Raw genomic sequence first — 17813 nt, 5'->3', positions numbered from 1 at the left:
ATTTAAAAATAAAATACATCATTACCTACATCATCACACACTAATTTTCAATATTTACAACTCTTATCTTCAACATTCAAATATTCAATACACACATTTTAAATATATTTTTCGACATATTTAAAATAATAAATTATTAATTTATTAACGACAATTCACAATATTACATTGTATTTACTGTTAGTTTTAGTAATTAAATTTATGGGTAACATTTTTAAATGTTCAAAGACAAGATTTACATATATTATTTGCTAAAATAGCGTCGAATCGAGGACGCACGCAAGAATTTTGGGAGATTTCGTGTGTTCCTCCCGGAAACCGAAGGGCGACTGACTGTAATCAAATCTCTCTCCATTTCCTAATTCAATTTTGTTGAGAAGAAATGGATGCTCGTCATGCATCTCTCGGAAGACGAACGGTAATCAACTCTCAAATTAGATGTATATGCGTGTATTGTTGTTGTTGTTGTTGTTGTTGTTTGGCTTTACATGGATTGCTTACGATTCTTCAGTTGGAAGAGATTCGGCAAAAAAGAGCTGCAGAAAGAATTTATAAAGCTTCCTCTGGATCTGATCTCACCGAACCTGAAACCATTAACGGTGTTAAATTCTCTTGTTTTTGTTTTTTTGTTTTTTGTTTTCCAATGTGTTTTCATAATTTAGTTGTTTTTAGTTTTTTCTTTGGGGGATTTGTAGATGGCATGAGGATTAAAAAATCGGATAGTGCAAATCGGCTCACGGAGGTACCTAACCATGAATTTCCTCTTTTTTAGCTGAAGTATTTCGTGCGTTTACTCATTTTTAAATTTAACTTTTAAATAACTATTTTTAGAAAATTAGATATCTTGCTCCATAAATTAATGAGTTGTTCGTTTATGTGTAATGTGAATGTTCTTTGAGTTCTAGTTTCAATCTTAATGCAGAGTGATATCAGCGGTTTAGTATCACAATTGAAAGAAATGCAACGAAAGAATGCTGAACTTGAGGAAGCTAACAGAAAACTGGGCTCATCGGTATGGTAGTCAATGAGTATTATGAATTCAAGTGGTATTAGACCAAGCTAACGCATGTTTTGCAAAACTTATGTTAAATACTTAATTTGAATTTTTTTGTAAAACTAAGTTTTTAAAAGGCTTAGTTAATAAGTCATACAGAAAGGAAAATAATCGAATGGAAGAGGAATAAATAATGTGAATGGGAGAGGAAAAATCAGTGAGAGAAGAGTGATTCAATAATAATTTCGGAAATCAAGATGATTATTTATTTCGTGATGTTGGTTATTTTGAATTAAATTTATATGATTTTGAAACGTCCGTATTATCTTACTTTTTGAATAATAATGTAAATATAAAATCATTTATGAATGTTTTTATTAGCTGCTTGTGTAAGATGCCTTGATTAACTTATAAGTAGAGCCAATCAGGCTCTTAGCTGGTGTGACTATGATCGATTACCATTTCCTCTTGTGGAATGTTTTATCATATTGAAATTTGTGTTTTGCATTCTTCTGGTCAGCTTGAGATGAAGGTGGCTGAGAACACCACTATGCAGAAGCGGCTACATGATTTGGTAATTGTTGTACCGATTTAGTATGTAAAGTTTGTTTTATGGAACCTGCATTGTGCATTCATGACAGCAGAAGTGGGAAACAATTAAATTTCTAGAATTGAGTAACTATCTTGATTCTGTCTTGTGGTGAGAAACCAATTCAAAATTCACTCTTAGGCTAATGAATTGAGTGAAGTTGGAAAAAAGAAACTGATGCTATCTCTATGCTAGCTACTCTTGAATGAGTTTAGCTTACGGAAATTCGAGCTTAAAATTGTATGTCTTTTTTTGTGTATTATTCTCGTTCTTTGCTTGGTGACCCCCAATTTAACAAAATTTAGTTGTTGACTTTAAACACCAATTTTAACAATGGATCATTACCTGAGGTTTGAGTGCTGGTAATTTAGACTTAGTTAATAATTAAGATAGCCGTTGTCAAGCTCCTTCCCCTGAGCTACAAAGATGAAAGAAATAAATATTTGTTGCCAATAAAGCATCTTTTTCAATTGACAATAATTTAAGCTGCTCCGTATTGGTCTTCAGCTTTTGAAAGATGTCCTGTTAACTTGTGTTTATTCCTTATGTTTTGGAGACGCCAACTTTGATCTAAATTTTTGAGAAGCTAAATTTTCAGATAAATTAAAATTTCACAATTCATCAAGCATCATCTTAAATCTTATGTACTGCAACTGTGATAACTGATCAGATTTGATTGGGGAAGAACTGGAAAATTGTATTTTTTCTGATTCCATTTGATTGAAGTTGTCTGTGAAAATACCGAACCTTCTCTATTTCGCAAGAGCACTTTTATTTATTCGGTTATCAAAGGAGCTTCCTTTTTAGGATAGGTTTGAGAGGGACCCTTGGTCAAAAACAGTGCTTATGGCTTAAGTTGGACTGTGAATTGTGATCCCAAACCTCTTACCATCCAAGGTGAAAGTGAAAAGAATAGGAAGTAAAATTGTAATTTTGCTAATTTAAGGGGGACTACTTATATATTGGGGACTTATTTCTCGACAATTTGGGTTATTGATCTATAATATTTCGTCCTATGGCATCGGCTCCTTGATTAGACTAGTAGGAAAGAAAAGTGAGAGGCTGCTGCAGCCCCACTCGAGGACAGTTAGAAAATGAGGAAGAGTCCCAATTTTCTGATGAGAAATAACTATACATTCTTTATGGTGATATTGTTCAAGGAACCCAAGGCTTGCCCCCTCAACATGGGTTCTGCCACCGAATCATTTTAGAACCAGGTACGGATCCAATTGTAGTCCTTCCATATCGCTACCCACATGCTTAGAAGGATGAATAATACTGAAACAAGGGTTTATACGCCAGAGCACTTCCCCTTTTTCCTCGCCAGTAGTCTCGGTCAAAAAATTGGATGATTCTTGGTGATTATGTGTCGACTACAGGTCCATCAACGCAAAAACAATCAAGGACAAATTTCCCATACATGTCATTGATGAATTGTTGGACGAATTGCATGACGCCTGCTATTTTTCCAAACTAGATCTATCCGTTGGGTTTTATCAAATTCTTATGGACTCTAAGAGCGTGCCTCTTACCGTGTTTCGCACTCATCATGGGCATATCGAGTTCCTTGTTATGCCGTCTGGACTCATAAACGCCCCCTCCACTTTTCAGGCATTGATGAACTCGATTTTCAGGTCCTTTCTGCTTAAATTTGTCCTTCGACGACATTCTGGTCTATAGCCTACGTGGGACACACATCTCAGCCATCTTTCTCAAATTTTCTCGCTTTTTTCCGAGCAGCGGCTTTTCCTAAAACATTCGAAGTGCTCATTTGGGGGCTCGGCAGTGGTCTATCTCGGTCACATGGTTTCACGGAATGAGGTGGTTGTGGGCGACAACAAAATCGTTGCCATTACCAAATGGCCACAATGGGGCTCACCGGGTGTTTCAGCAAATTTGTGCGGAATTTCTTTTTTGCATAAGAATTCCTTCATGTTGACTGCCGATGCTGCCAAGGCCTTTGAATCTCTGAAAGAGGCCTTCATGTCCACTCCAATTTTTGCTCTACCTGATTTCTCAACCCCATCATCGTTGAATGTGATGCTTCGGATGTCAGGAGCGGTGCCGCGCATGGTGAACAACCCATCGCTTATTTCATTCACGCCCATAGTTATAAAAGGCGAACGCCTAGCTGCGCCTAGGCGATAGCAGCCAAGCGCACCCGTTGCACTTGGGTTAACCCAAACACAACGCCTTAGGCCTCAAGACATCCTAGCGCTTTAGTGCGCCTTGCACCCCAAATAACTATGGTCACGCCTTGGTGCAGTGGCACCATAACCTGCCAGCTTATGAAGAGGAACTGATCGGTCTAGCAAAGGTTGTCCGGCACTGGCTCACATATTTTTGGGGCAACTCCTTCGTGGACCTGACCGACCATTACAGCCTCAAATTCTTGTTGGAATAACGGATTACAACTTCTCCACGGCCGGGTTGGATTAGTAAATTGTTTGGCTACGACTTTCGTGTGGAATACAAGACTGGGAATTCGAATATTGTAGCGGATGCATTGTCACGCCACGCCAGTTTGAGGAGCTCCCCTCCCTTGCGGCCTTCACAATACCGACTTGTGACCTGTTGGACTCGATTAAGGAGGAACATGCTATTTCTGCCGATGTCCAGCAGTGAATCCAGTCAATCCAACCAAGTGGGGACTCGAACTCATTGGTAGTACAGGATGGTATTCTCTTTTTCAAGGATTCCGGCTTTCATTATTTCCACTGTGCATGACTCCTGCCATGAGGGCTACCAGAAGACTTTACATCGCGTCAACCGATATTTTTTCTGGACCGGATTACTCCGTCAGGTGCTGGATTATGTGGCTTCTTGTAACACTTGCCAAGGTAACAAATCGGAGTCCGTGAAACCGGCGGGCTTGTTGCAACCCTTGCCAATTCCAAAGCAAATTTGGGCCGATATCTCCTTGGACTTTATAGAGGGCCTTCCTGCGTCCCGTGGTAAATACTTACTCTTGGTGATGGTCTACCGCTTCTCCAAATATGCCCACTTTATGGTCCTGTCACCTCCATATACAGCCGTCTCGGTAGCTCACCTGTTTTTTGACGTCTAGGCGCAGCCAGGAGCACCCTACGTGCCTGGGTAACCGCCCAGGCACTGACCTTGCAAGAGGCGAGCCCAGGCACACGCCTCTTGCAAGGCACAAAACTTTCTTGAGGCGAGAAAAAGCGCGCTTCTATGATGTTTGTGACCAATTTTTTTCCACGTCAACATAACTAAAGCCCAATAAGATTAAGCCCATATCTTTCTAATTATTAGAATATAATTATTAGAAGTGCTCTCTTATTAAAAGTGAGCAATTACCTCTCCATCCTCAACTCATACTTCTATATGCAGCAGCCCCCAAGTTCATGATTTTCAGATTCTTCCTGCTCAGGTATTTTTTGATAATATTATTCAGATTTTCTTGGATCAGTCATGCGGCCAGAAGGGTCTTTTTCCTTCAACCATGTAACGTGTCTCAATTTTTCAAGGGTCAGCTAGAAGATGTTGGGATTTAGTTTTGGACGGCCAGGTAGCAGCAGTTGAGCTTTTGGATGACACGGCTGATGAGATATGTAACTTGTCATCCAATATCTTTTGTAATGTGTCTCAATTTTTTCTTTTTTTTTTTATTTTTCTTTATTTTATGAACACTTAAATATATTAACAACCACTCTTTTTCTTTCCGTTTTTTTTAAATGCAATTTAATTCCTAGACCTATCCAATTTTTCTTCTAATGTTTTCTTTAAAAAGACAGATGATCAATGATTAAGTAATTGATTTTCTTTTAAAAAATTACACTGTATATTTGTTAATTAATCTTTTGTATGTATATAAACTTTAGTAAAATTGACCTTAAATATGTGAATTCTAATAATTTATGCTTAGTATGTTTAGTACGTTTTACTTCGATAAGGCTTGCGCCTCGCTTTTGCGCCTCATGCTCCAGGACACTTGTGCTCTTTGGTGCGTCTTGTGCCTTAAATAACTATGGGTTGCCAGAATCCATGGTCAATGATAAGGTGCGACTTTCACTAGCGCCTTCTGGTCTGGTTCGCCTATGGGACACCAAGATGTGTTTTAGCTCAGCATATCACATTCAATCCGATGGTCTAACGGAGGCAGTTAACAAGGTAATCGAGATGTATCTTCATTGTTTCTCTGGTGATGATCCCAAAAAATGGTTGTCTTGGTCTGAATACTGCTACAATACTGGCTTCCACTTGTCCTTACGTGCGACGCCCTTCGAGGTGGTCTATGGGTGACACGCTCTGTGCATAGTGGCCTATTGCCTAGACCGCAGTCAACTTGGCGCTCCAACAGAGCAACAATACACTAGCAGATCTTCGGGATCATGTATTGCTTGCACAGAACGTCATGAAACGTAAGTACAACATGTCCCATCGTGATGTGGCTTTTGTTGTGGAAGATCATGTCCTCCTGCGTCTGCAGCCATATCGTCAAATAAGTTCGGAAGCAAGAAAGAACAAGAAGTTGGGGCCACGCTATCTTGGCCCTTTCAAAATCTTTGAATGTATTGGCTCTGCTGCCTATCGCCTCGAACTACCTGCCTCCTTCAAGCTTCATCAGTTGTTCCATGTTTCTTGCCTAAAGCCATTCAGTGGTAAATGCGACTTCTCACTAACACTGCCACCCATTGATGAGGCTGATTTTTGTCCGCTCCCGCAAGCTGTCCTGTAGTGTCGGACATGTCGTGGTCGCATCTTGGTCCATTGACTCGGTCTCTCTCCTGCGGATGCCTCTTGGGAGGATGCTGCACATTCGCCACTGATTTTTCTTCCTTAGTGTTTGAGGACAACCACGATCTGAATGGCAGGACTGATGTCACTCACACCACAACCTAGCTCACCAGCTTGGAGCCCAACGCCACGCAGCCCAAACCCATCTACGCAGCCAGATAAGGTCTACAAGCGTTTAACTCATGGCAAACACAAGCGGGATTAGTTCTGTTTTATCTTTTATTTTTTAATGAACATTATCCCGTGTGGGTAATCTCTTAGGGTTTCTATCTTTGTTTCAAATATTTTGATTAGGATTTGGTCTTCTTCCTTGTGTTTATATTGCACGTGAAGTAATAAGAATTAATTCAGCTTTCGCCACTAACAATCTTATAATTCTGAGATCGTCGGGTTCTAAGGAGCTCATCTCTCCCACGTTACCGCTAAAGAAAGGCGGTGTTTCCGAATCAAACGACCAGCCAGTAACTCGCCCCATTACTCGATCCTACGCACGTAACAGATACTTTTCAAACTTTACTCCTAAAGAATATATTTTTTTTCTACATTTATGGAGAGAATGTCTATTCTGATAGTTCATGACCGTGAATGATTAACAATCTAACTCATCCTGCAACTTTATCAACCCCAAGGGAATTAAGGGAAAGATGGATTAAACTAAGTCCCTTCCAGTGTGCTGCCTACCTTATTTCATGGCTTTGTATGTTGGTGAGTATACTCTCCTGTTGAAAGTTAGTCAATTTGTTTTCTTATGATTGTGTTTTTTGCAGGAGCAGAACACTATACCTTCACTGAGGAAAGCTCTCAAGGATGTTGCGATGGAAAAGGATGCTGCAGTTGTGGCACGGGTGATATAATCTTGCCATTATTTTAATGTTTTGCTTAAAATTTCTTCTTCTATGCATCTTTCTTTCTTTATTTTTTTCTTTTCCTTTTCAGTTCTCTGTAACTGTAGAATCTCATGTTCTCCCGTAGGAGGACCTTTCAGCGCAGATTCGCACACTGAAAAAGCGCATGAAGGAAGCAGAAGAAGAACAGTACCGTGTTAGCTCACAGTTTCCATGATTAGTAAATTATATCTTACGTCCATCCTCTTATATGCTCATGAAATCTCTTGCATTAGGCTGAAGAAGATGCAGCTGCATTAAGAGCAGAACTTAATTCATTGCAACAGCAAACAATGAGTGGTTTTTCTCGAGGCTTCACCGCTGGAGGATTTTCCACTGATCAGATGCAATCCATTGAAAAGGAATTGTCTGATTTGAAGTCCCAGCTTGAGGTCAAATTTTCTGCAAACATGACTTTTTTACTTTTGTGAATTACTCTATAGCATAAGGCACAGGAGTTAATTATATTGTTGAGATGTACAGCAAATGTCGATATTGAGGCGGCAGGAGCATCAAATTTTATCGGAAGAGCAGGCACGCACATCCTCCCTTACAATTCAAAAACAAGAGTTGGAAGAAAAACTTCTATCTATCTCCAATAGAATCTCAGGTATCACTAATTGGTTTTGTAGGGTCGATCTTTCTTTGAAAGTGACTGTTTAATTTGGTTTATCATCAAGTAATAAAGCATAGTTGAATTGAACCATTTAATATTGGCGTTGGATCAACAGCCCTCATCTTGGGAGTTCCGTAACGACCTGGGCTTAGGGGTGATAGTGTGCTGGACCAATCTAGGGTTTCTAGAAGGATCTGTGTAGGAGAATCCGGGGGGGGGGGGGGTGTGTAGGTGGGGATGGAGCTAATAGTTTAGGTAGAATAGAGTTTTGTTAAAGGTGATGTCTTTTCAAAACTATTGACCTAACTCATAATAATGAAAATGGCCCCAAGAGATAGAAAATATCCCAATTCTTGCTCCTTCCCTAACCAAGCTAGATATCACTCTTAGCAAAATTCTACCCTACCTATCTGTTTGGATTCACATCACAATCTAGCCATAGATTCATATTAATAATTGTATTGGCTTGAAACCAGATATATTACTAAAACATTTTAGAAGTTCAGCTATTTTGTTTCTGTGTGTGGGTACTAATTGCTCCGTAGCTGGTTATTTGGATATATTTTTTCAATAAACTATGTGATTTATCTAACTTGTTTCTATATTATGTGTTGCAGAGGAAGCAACAGAAAAGACTAACCATAGAGCATTTACCGTGGTATGATTATAATTTTTATCATGTTTTAGTTGTAGCTGATACTATTATACTAAGAAACATGTGGAGGATTAGAGAAAATCTGTAAAAAAAAATAATTTTCGCCTGATTGTTATATGCGCAACATGCACTAAGGTGAACCAGCGCTCCTAGTGCATTGTCTGTTGAGCTATTTAGCCCTTTGTCTAGTGGTTTAGGTCCTTTAGGAGATCTCTTTTTCAAGGATACAGTGGGGATTCGAATCCCCCTAGGGATGGGTACTATGAGCGGTAGTCGTTGACAAAAGTATTCAGTTATAATATACTTACTATTTCAAATCAAGATCAACCCGGACAACTAGAGCATTGGATTGAAGCAAGAAGAAAAAAAAAGAAATGTACCTTATCGAATCCAGGATCTCTGTGACATGATATCTAGAAGCATGCTTATAGCGCAAATCAAGTCCCTACGGTGCGCCGAAGCACACCCTTCAATAAAGGGTTAGCTGTGGGTTGTGGTTTGCGCATGCACCACTAAACCTTCGCTTGTCCCTCGAATCAATTGCATGCCTTCTGCACTCGAAAAACTATAATCTTTATATTGTAGGTTTTAATTGTTAAAATATTTATATTGTTTTTCCCCTTAACGCTGCCTTTTATTTATCGTTAATGCTCAAGTATTCCATTTTACTATATCGGAGCACAGGGAGATAAGGATAAACTTGAGAAGCAATTGCATGATATGGCGGTAGTGGTTGAGAGGTTGGAAAGTAGCAGGCAAAAGCTTTTGATGGAGGTACCACCTTAATTTTCCTTGTCAACTCAATTCTTAATATTAAGAAATGAGATTCATATTTATTTGTTTATTTTTCATAGATTGACTCCCAGTCTTCAGAGATTGAGAGACTCTTCGATGAAAATTCAAGTCTCACATCTGCGTATCAAGAATCGATGGGATTAGTGGCTCACTGGGAGAATCAGGTGCTTTGTTGTGAACTATGATGCATAATAATTAATATTATTATCATGCCCCTTCATGTTGTAGTTAGTATGAAGTGAAGACTGTTCCATTCTTTGTTTCGAAGAATGAAGTGATCGAATGTTTAATAGATTAAAGGTTTGTAATGACTGGAGAAAATTACATTGGGATGATTAGTCGATTTTTTGGTGTGAATGGTTGAATACGAGATCGCATTTCAATCCCATATCAAAGGACAATAATACTCTTTGCTGAAAGTTCTGTTGCATGGTGTTCCTATACCATGTGTGGAAAAGAACTTCACGCCTTTTTAAAAAAAAATTAGATTATGTTGAGATTGGCTTCATCATTTATTTTTATGCGGTTACTGTTATGAGTTCTTTAACAAAGTCTTTTTGGCACATTATAATAGGTTCTTGAGAAACCAGATGATTGTAGATTTGTTCAGAAAATGTTTCTCAATTTCTGTTATTAATAGGACATTTTTTCCATTACCTCACAGTTATGAATGTGTGCCTCAGGTGAAAGATAGCCTACAGCAGAATGAGCAACTCCGAGGTATGTTAAATAAGCTGCGGGCTGAACTGACCAGTGTACAAACAGTGGATGATAAAGCTACCAAGAAAGCCCACTTTGATTCCAGTAGAGAAGACAACCAGTATTCAGAGGAAGTTAATTCCCTCAAGGTATGTACCAAAAATTCTTATTGGAAAAAAGCAGCACAGTGACAATAAGTAAATTCTTAGAACGAATTTATATTTATTTTTACCGTGGCAAATGCTGCTTTATTTGCCTGACATTGTGTATGCCACTTAATTGTATTCAGTTACTATATCTAAATATTAATATTATTCCTTCTCGTATAAATTGCATTCATGATGTGAATCCTTCCTTTTCTATTTGTTTATAGGGGCAGTTAACCACAGAGCAAAGCCGAGCTGAGGCTCTGTCTGCTGAGGTCTTGCACCTCTCAGCGCGCCTTCAGCAAGCTACACAAGCATATAATGGTCTTGCACGCCTGTATGCCTTCTTCCCTATTCTTCCCTCCCATTTTCGTTTTCGTAGAAGTTGATGTTCACTGATTTTAAGTATTTCACAGATATAAACCAGTTTTGCGAAATATAGAAAACCAACTTATGAAGATAAAGCAAAACGACTCGGTGACCATGCAGTGAAGGGTGAAGGTGGGAAAATTAATGTGTGTACCATATAAAAATGCTTTGTAGAAAAGGTTCGACATTGTTAGTCGTCGGAAATGATCTCTGACAAAATATATTTGAATTCATTTTTACTTCATTGATGACATTTATTTAAATCACAGAGAGATGTAGAGAAATTTTCAGCAGTTTTGAGTTTTATAATTTGTAGTTTTTCTATTTTTACGTATCATAATAAAGCTATTAATTTGAGAATTTACTTGTGATCTCCTTGTATTTTACCTGAGTTATTTGTTGGTGACTGTTGGGAGAGGCCCTTTGACAAGGGAAAAAAAAATTCAATTTTCGGCTATACTTTTATGGAAATCAAATATATTCAACTTTTTTCATGAATTTACTTATTATACGCGTGTTCATTCTGTTGCACTTTTAACTCACTATGCATTTAATAATGACACGCCGGGGATTATCTGAACATTGGAAGAAATGCGGCAAATCAAGGTGCTAAAAATTTTAAAAAAAAGAAACATTTTCAATTTTTATTGTAATTTAAATTATTTTCGAAAAATAAATAAAAAGATAAGATTTTCAAATTGTACCGCTTGTTTGAATTGATAAAGCAAATTGATAATTTTAACTTTTATTAAACTTGGTTTAATGTGTATCATAATATATGCATTCAAGTAAAATATTAATTAAAAGTGAAAAATATATAACAGTCACTAGTCATAAAAAATGTGAATCCATCATACAGCTACTAAATTAATCTTATTCGATAAATTTATATATCATTAAAAGTTAGTAAAATCATGTCATACTTAAGACAGAAAATATCTAAAAGGAATAAAGCGTTAGGAAAATGACACAGAAAATATCAATCCAGCAGGGTAAAAACAAAGCAGCAGCCTAGAAAATAAGGTGTATTTGTCGTTTTGGTTGAATATTTGTGGTTTCGCGGCCAATACGGAGATGGAATCTCCACCTCACTACACTACACAACACTTGAAAAAGATGTGCAATTCATTCGAATTCGAGACGTTCCAATATTTGGATAGAATCTCCACCTCATTACACATTTCTTGATATTCACCCACAGAAAAGATCATTAACTAAATAAACGAACCATGGCTCAGAGTCATCATAACTTGCTTCTTCACAAGAGCCGCTTCTTATCGGTCGGTTTAAGGATCTGAAACGAGCACATCAAACTCTCGTCGACACTCATCATAGCACCAGCATTATCGAATTCCCCACAATAGTTTGGAGCAGAGAATACGGTCACCAGTTTCCTTTCCGCGAAAAATTCATATCCATCTTCTACGACCTGATCAAGAAACTATCTGGTTAACTCAGAGATACGAGCTTATGGATGAAAAATGAGTCTATCGAAAAACTAATACCTGATGAGCACGACAAACAAGATCCATATCTTGTTGTGACAAAAATTCAGCCACCTTATCGGGACCAAATGTGTACGAGACTCCCCTATCGTTCATCCCCCAACCTCTAATTTCTCTACAAGGATCGGACCATAGTAAATCACAAAGTAAACCAGTGTCGGGAACATCAGTTGGACGCAGTAAATTCCTTATTTGATCCAAGTTTGTTAGGTCTGGAGAAAGACCACCGTGCATGCAAAGTATTTTCTCATCTACAAGAGCTGCCACAGGAAGGCAGTTGAAACAGTCGGTAAAAACTTTCCATAGTTTAACATTGAATCGGCGTTTACATTCATCATAGAATCCATATATCCTGTTAATAGAGGCACACTCATGATTTCCTCGTAAAAGAAAGAAATTCTCTGGATATTTTATTTTATAAGCAAGGAGCAGGCAGATTGTTTCCAAACTTTGTTTCCCACGATCGACATAATCCCCTAAGAACAAATAATTGGCCTCTGGAGGAAATCCCCCATATTCAAAAAGCCTTAAAAGATCTCCATATTGTCCATGAATATCACCTGGAATCCAAAAAAATTCATACCATCAAACTATCTTTACAAGTGCATGCAAAACCACAGAACAAGAGAAAAACAGCTACAACATCAGAGAATCACAAGTTCCTTTGATCAACACAAAATGATACTTTTCTATTCCCATCCTCAACTAAGTACATCCAAACAAAATTTCTAAAGCGACCAACTTACTCTAATCTTGTACAACTTCATGCATAACCATCAATGATTTCTTTGCTGAGGTGCAACAAAAAGCTAACATGATTCAGTGCTAAAGGCACAGCGAAGGCATAAGGGGCAATGCAAGACCTGTTAAACTGGGGAGCAAGGTGGGACATATCAAATCTTGCCGAGAAAGGATAGAGGAAACGTAAAAGTTTTTTCCTGCAGGGGATAGAATTTTTAGGCCATCCATCATAATGAAAACTACCAAGATTCTGATAATTTTTCTAGTTATTTTGCTTTGTGAGTAAACTATAGAAACCCAATAGGGGCAAAAGACATACCACTACGAACAAACTTTCCAATAGCCGTGCTGTCACCGTTCACCGATTGCCATATACCCCAGATTCCACAGTAACATAATGTGCGAAGTAATATGTTCATCAAATATTGATTGAACATAGATTGATCATACAGACGGACTTAAAACCAAAAAACTTTCCTATACATATATGCAAGTAAGCAAAACAAAGAAAGAAGCATTCGGAAAAACACACCATGCATCAAATTTATTTTTGCACAATAATTAGTACTCTGAATAGCAGTCCCAACTGAACTGAATATTTACATACATTATCCTTACAAAAGACGAAGCTCCTGAATATTTACATACATTATCCTTACAAAAGACGAAGCTCCAGTATTCCTCGTCCTATCAAAAAATAAAAAAAATAATAATTTCCTAAGAAAAAGTTCACAATTTGACACACCCCCAGGAGATTGATCACACCCTACGACAAACAAACCAATCTCATAATCATATCACCTCATCATCTGGTCAAACAAACAAAAATGCTAAATATATCATAGGCACCGTTCAAGAAGACGAGATAGAAAGAATTTTAATATCGTACCGCAAATCTTGATAGGGGCTTCGAGCTCAAGAAGATTGGGTTGGGAGAGAAAGATTTCACGCGACACGGTACATAAAGATCGGATCTCATTCTCCGACAGCTGCACCTGACGCACAGTCCTGGCGTTCCGAAACTCCAACAGGCGATTGATGATGTCATCCAAAACGGCGGGCTCTATTTCCTGCCCATTAGCCGCCGCCGCCATTTCTAGGTTTCAACCCTTCAAATCCAAACACCGGAAACGAACAAACCCCAAAAATAAAATCTAGTTTCTTCAATGTAGGATGCAACCTCGACGAGGGTCTTTAATAACAAGACAACTACTTAAAAAAATAACAATAAAAAATAAGATAAAAATGTTGTGAAAAAGTAATTTATCAAACACACTTTATAATATTTTTCTCTCTAGTGATTTTTTTTCACAAATGAAAGATCTATTTATAGAAAATCTTTACAAATAATCCAAAAATAAATTCATCATTACATACATCATCACACACTAATTTTCAATATTTACAACTCATATTTTTAACATTCAAATATTCAACATTCAAATATTTAATACACACATTTTATATATTATTTTTCAACACTCTCCCTTGTGATGATGATCATAATGATTGTTTTCATTACGTGTTTTTATACTGCCTCGTTAAAAACCTTACTAGGAAAAACCCATTGGGATAAAAACCATAGGAAGGGAAAAAGAGTGTCGTAACGTAAACTCCCCCTCATGTTGACACGAACAATTCTTCACAAATTTCGTAGATTGCGCATCCCAATATTATATATGTGCTTTCTGAATATTGACGTAGGAAGTGCCTTTGTGAAGAGATCTGATGAGTTTTCACTTGATTGAATGTGTGATATCCTTGTCCCACATCTTAAAAATAAAAGATTTAAAATGAGTTTATAATGGCTTACAATGGACTTCTATCGCAACTTGGGTTAATCATTTTCGTAAAGCGATGACGAATACAAAGTAGTTGCTATAGGGGCCCATTGTGCAGCCACGCACGCGCAGGCCCGGGCTCGGAGCGTGACAAAATGGTATCAGAGCCGACCTCTCCGAGTACGGTGTGGTTCGGGGACGAACCAAGCGGAAGCTGGTGGGCATGTGAGGCCCGGAGCCGAAGAGGGCGGGGGGTGATCGCCGGTGCCATGAATTCGCACGGACAATGAGCGGCTCCTGGCAAGCTTCTAGGTTGAGGGAACATGAATGAACCGATCCACACCGGAATGAGAAGGATTCTTGAGACTGTTCAATGTAATGGACTGTACAGTTGAAGGAGGACTTAAAAGATTTGATATGTACTACTCATATCAAGAAGGTGCATCTTATTTTCTGTAGCTCATCACATAATAACTCCAAAGTTAAGCATGCTTGACTTGGGGCAATTTTGGGATGAGTGGCCCCCTGGGAAGTTTCCTAGTGTGCGTGTGAGTGAGGACATAAGTACGCTGGAAAGACCTGTCTTGGTACAGTGAGGGCAGTCGTCGAATATGGGGCGTTACAGAATGTGACGAACATCAATACATTTATTCTTCTCAAGCTCCTTGGTGAATGCGAAGAACTTAGGAGGAATATGTTTAGTTCTGTCGCTTTTCATGTATCCTTCTTTCATTTGAGCAACACATGCAGCATTATCTTCATATAGTATCACAGGCTTCTCGTCAAATGATAATCCGCATGAGATTTGGATATGTTGGGTCATTGATTTTAACCACACACATTCACGACTTGCTTCATGTAGTGCAATAATCTCGGCATGATTTGTATGAAGTTGTTACGAGCGTTTGTTTCTGTGAACGCCAAGAAATTGCAGTGCCTCCACGAGTAAATACATATCCAGTTTGGGAACGTGCCTTGTGTGGATCAGATAAGTATCTAGCATCGGCATAACCAATTATACTTGGATTATCATATTTTGAATACAAAAGTCCCAAGTCTGTCGTTCCTCGTAGATAATTGAATATATGTTTAATTCCGTTCCAGTGTCTCTTTGTTGGATATGTGCTAAATCTTGCCAATAAATTTACTGCAAAAGATATATCAGGTCTTGTACAATTTGTAAGATACATAAGGGCACCGATAGCACTTAGATATGGTACTTCTGGACCAAGAATATCTTCATCATCTTCACATGGACGGAATGAATCATTTTCTATACTTAATGATCTAACAACCATTGGAGTACTTAAAGGATTTGATTTATCCATATGAAAATGTTTAAGGATCTTTTCTGTATAATTTGTCTGGTGAACAAATATTCCACATTCTTTTTGTTCAATTTGTAAACCCAGACAATACTTGGTTTTTCCAAGATCCTTCATTTCAAATTCTTCCTTCAAGTATGACACAACTTCTTGAATTTTCTTATTCGTTCCAATGATGTTTAAATCATCAACATATACAACAATAATTACGCATCTGGATGTTGTTTTCATAATGCAAACACAAGGGCATATTGAATTATTTACATATCCTTTTTTCATCAAATGATCACTTAGCCGATTATACCACATTCGGCCAGATTGCTTTAACCCATATAATGATCTTTGTAATTTGACATAATAACATTCTCTGGGTTTTGAACTTTGTGCTTCAGACATCTTAAATCCTTCAGGGATTTTCATATATATATATATATTACTATCAAGTGATCCATATAAGTAAGCTGTAACAACATCCATAAGACGCATTTCTAAATTTTCAGATACCGCCAAGCTAATCAAATACCGAAACGTAATTGAATCCATCACGAGAGAATACGTTTCTTCATAATCAATTCCAGGCCTTTGAGACAAATCTTGTGCAACAAGTCGAGCTTTATATCTTACTATTTCATTTTTCTCATTTCGCTTTCGAATAAAAACCCATTTGTATCCAACACACCTTCAGGTGTAAGGACTATAGGTCCAAAAACATTACGTTTATTTATCGAATCAAATTCAACCTGGATGTCTTCTTTTTATTTTATCCAATCTTGTCGATTTTTACATTCACCAAAAGATTTTGGTTCAAGATATTCATTATCATTTATGATGTCGATTGCCTCATTACAAGAATATATATCATCAATTTCTTCTATATATTTTTGGCTCCATATTTTTCCAGTATTAATGTAATTGATAGATATTTCACGATTTTCGTCAGTTTATGTTTCTGACAGAACATTTTCATCATCATGTGTTTTCTTCAGGAACATCATTCTCTATTTTGTGATTATCATGTGTTTCTTCAGGAATATCATTTTCTCTTTTGTGATCATCGTGTTTCTCTATGAATTTTCTTCTTCGAGGATTTTTATCATTGGAACCGAATGACCTTCCTCGCTTCAGGCGTTTAATGACATCATGAGTATCTTCAATTTGTTTCTTCGGAATTTCAATTCGAGCAGGGGCATTTGCAGCATGTATATATGATTTAGTTATCCTTTTTTTGTCTGCAAATGTATCTGGTATTTGATTTGCTATTCTTTGCAAGTGCACAATTTGCTGTACATCTTTTTCACATTGTTTTGTTCTTGGATCCAGATGTAACAATGATGATACATACCATGTAATTTCCTTTTCGGTATGTTTTTGTTCTCCCCCTAACGTTGGGAAGATTTCCTCATTAAAATGACAATCAACAAAACGTGTTGTGAACACGTCGCCTGTCTGAGATTCAAGATATCGAATGATTGATGGACTATCATAACCGATATAAATTCTAACTTTTGTTTGAGGTCCCATTTTCTTTCGTTGCGGTGGTGCAATAGGCACATACACCATACATCCAAAAATTCTCAGATGAGAAATGTCTGGTTCTTTACCAAATGCAAGCTGCAATGGGGAGTATTTATGATATGCACTTGGTCTGATACAAATTAATGCAGCATCATGTAAAATTGCATGTCCCCATGTAGAAATATGGAGCTTTGTTTTCATAATCATTGGTCTAACAATCATTTGCAGACGTTTAATCGATGATTCAGCCAATCAATTCTGTGTATGTACATGAGCAACAAGATGGTCAACAATGATTCCCATAGACATACAATAATCATTGAAAGTCTGAGAAGTAAATTCACCAGATTATCAAGTCTAATTTTTTTGATTGTATAATCGGGAAATTGATTCCTCAATTTTATTATTTGAGCAAGTAATCTTGCATATGCAACATTTCGA

General features: G+C 37.6%; 2 protein-coding genes across 11 annotated transcripts; one reads left to right on the top strand and one right to left on the bottom strand.

The window, feature by feature from the left end:
* The first annotated feature begins 221 nt into the window (after positions 1-221).
* On the top strand, positions 222-10876 carry LOC140823094 (uncharacterized). 8 transcript variants are annotated; one of them, XM_073184229.1, is made up of 15 exons: positions 222-418; positions 512-599; positions 696-742; positions 923-1012; positions 1515-1568; positions 7115-7186; positions 7314-7382; positions 7462-7617; positions 7709-7835; positions 8459-8499; positions 9181-9270; positions 9351-9455; positions 9975-10139; positions 10364-10473; positions 10553-10876. In XM_073184229.1, exons 1-15 carry the CDS (start codon positions 383-385, stop codon positions 10626-10628), a joined length of 1326 nt encoding a protein of 441 aa, XP_073040330.1. In that variant the 5' UTR covers positions 222-382; the 3' UTR covers positions 10629-10876. The 8 variants fall into 8 exon arrangements, with proteins under 8 accessions (XP_073040330.1, XP_073040329.1, XP_073040328.1 ...); XM_073184228.1 differs by having other exon boundaries at positions 7109-7186; XM_073184227.1 differs by having other exon boundaries at positions 512-742.
* A 622-nt stretch (positions 10877-11498) lies between these two features.
* LOC140823093 (serine/threonine-protein phosphatase PP1 isozyme 2-like) lies at positions 11499-13949 on the bottom strand. Of its 3 annotated transcripts, none has more exons than XM_073184223.1 (4): positions 13641-13949; positions 12874-12948; positions 12011-12570; positions 11499-11934 (listed from the first exon to the last, which is right to left on the bottom strand). In XM_073184223.1, exons 1-4 carry the CDS (start codon positions 13843-13845, stop codon positions 11764-11766), a joined length of 1011 nt encoding a protein of 336 aa, XP_073040324.1. In that variant the 5' UTR covers positions 13846-13949; the 3' UTR covers positions 11499-11763. The 3 variants fall into 3 exon arrangements, with proteins under 3 accessions (XP_073040324.1, XP_073040326.1, XP_073040325.1); XM_073184225.1 differs by lacking the exon at positions 13641-13949 and adding an exon at positions 13071-13634; XM_073184224.1 differs by lacking the exon at positions 12874-12948 and having other exon boundaries at positions 13641-13945.
* Positions 13950-17813: the final 3864 nt, after the last annotated feature.

Source organism: Primulina eburnea, chromosome 2, assembly GCF_022965805.1.
Source record: "Primulina eburnea isolate SZY01 chromosome 2, ASM2296580v1, whole genome shotgun sequence".
NCBI classification, from domain to species: Eukaryota; Viridiplantae; Streptophyta; class Magnoliopsida; order Lamiales; family Gesneriaceae; genus Primulina; species Primulina eburnea.
The sequence above is the reverse complement of the archived record's forward strand: the minus strand, read 5'-3'. Positions and strand labels throughout refer to the sequence as shown.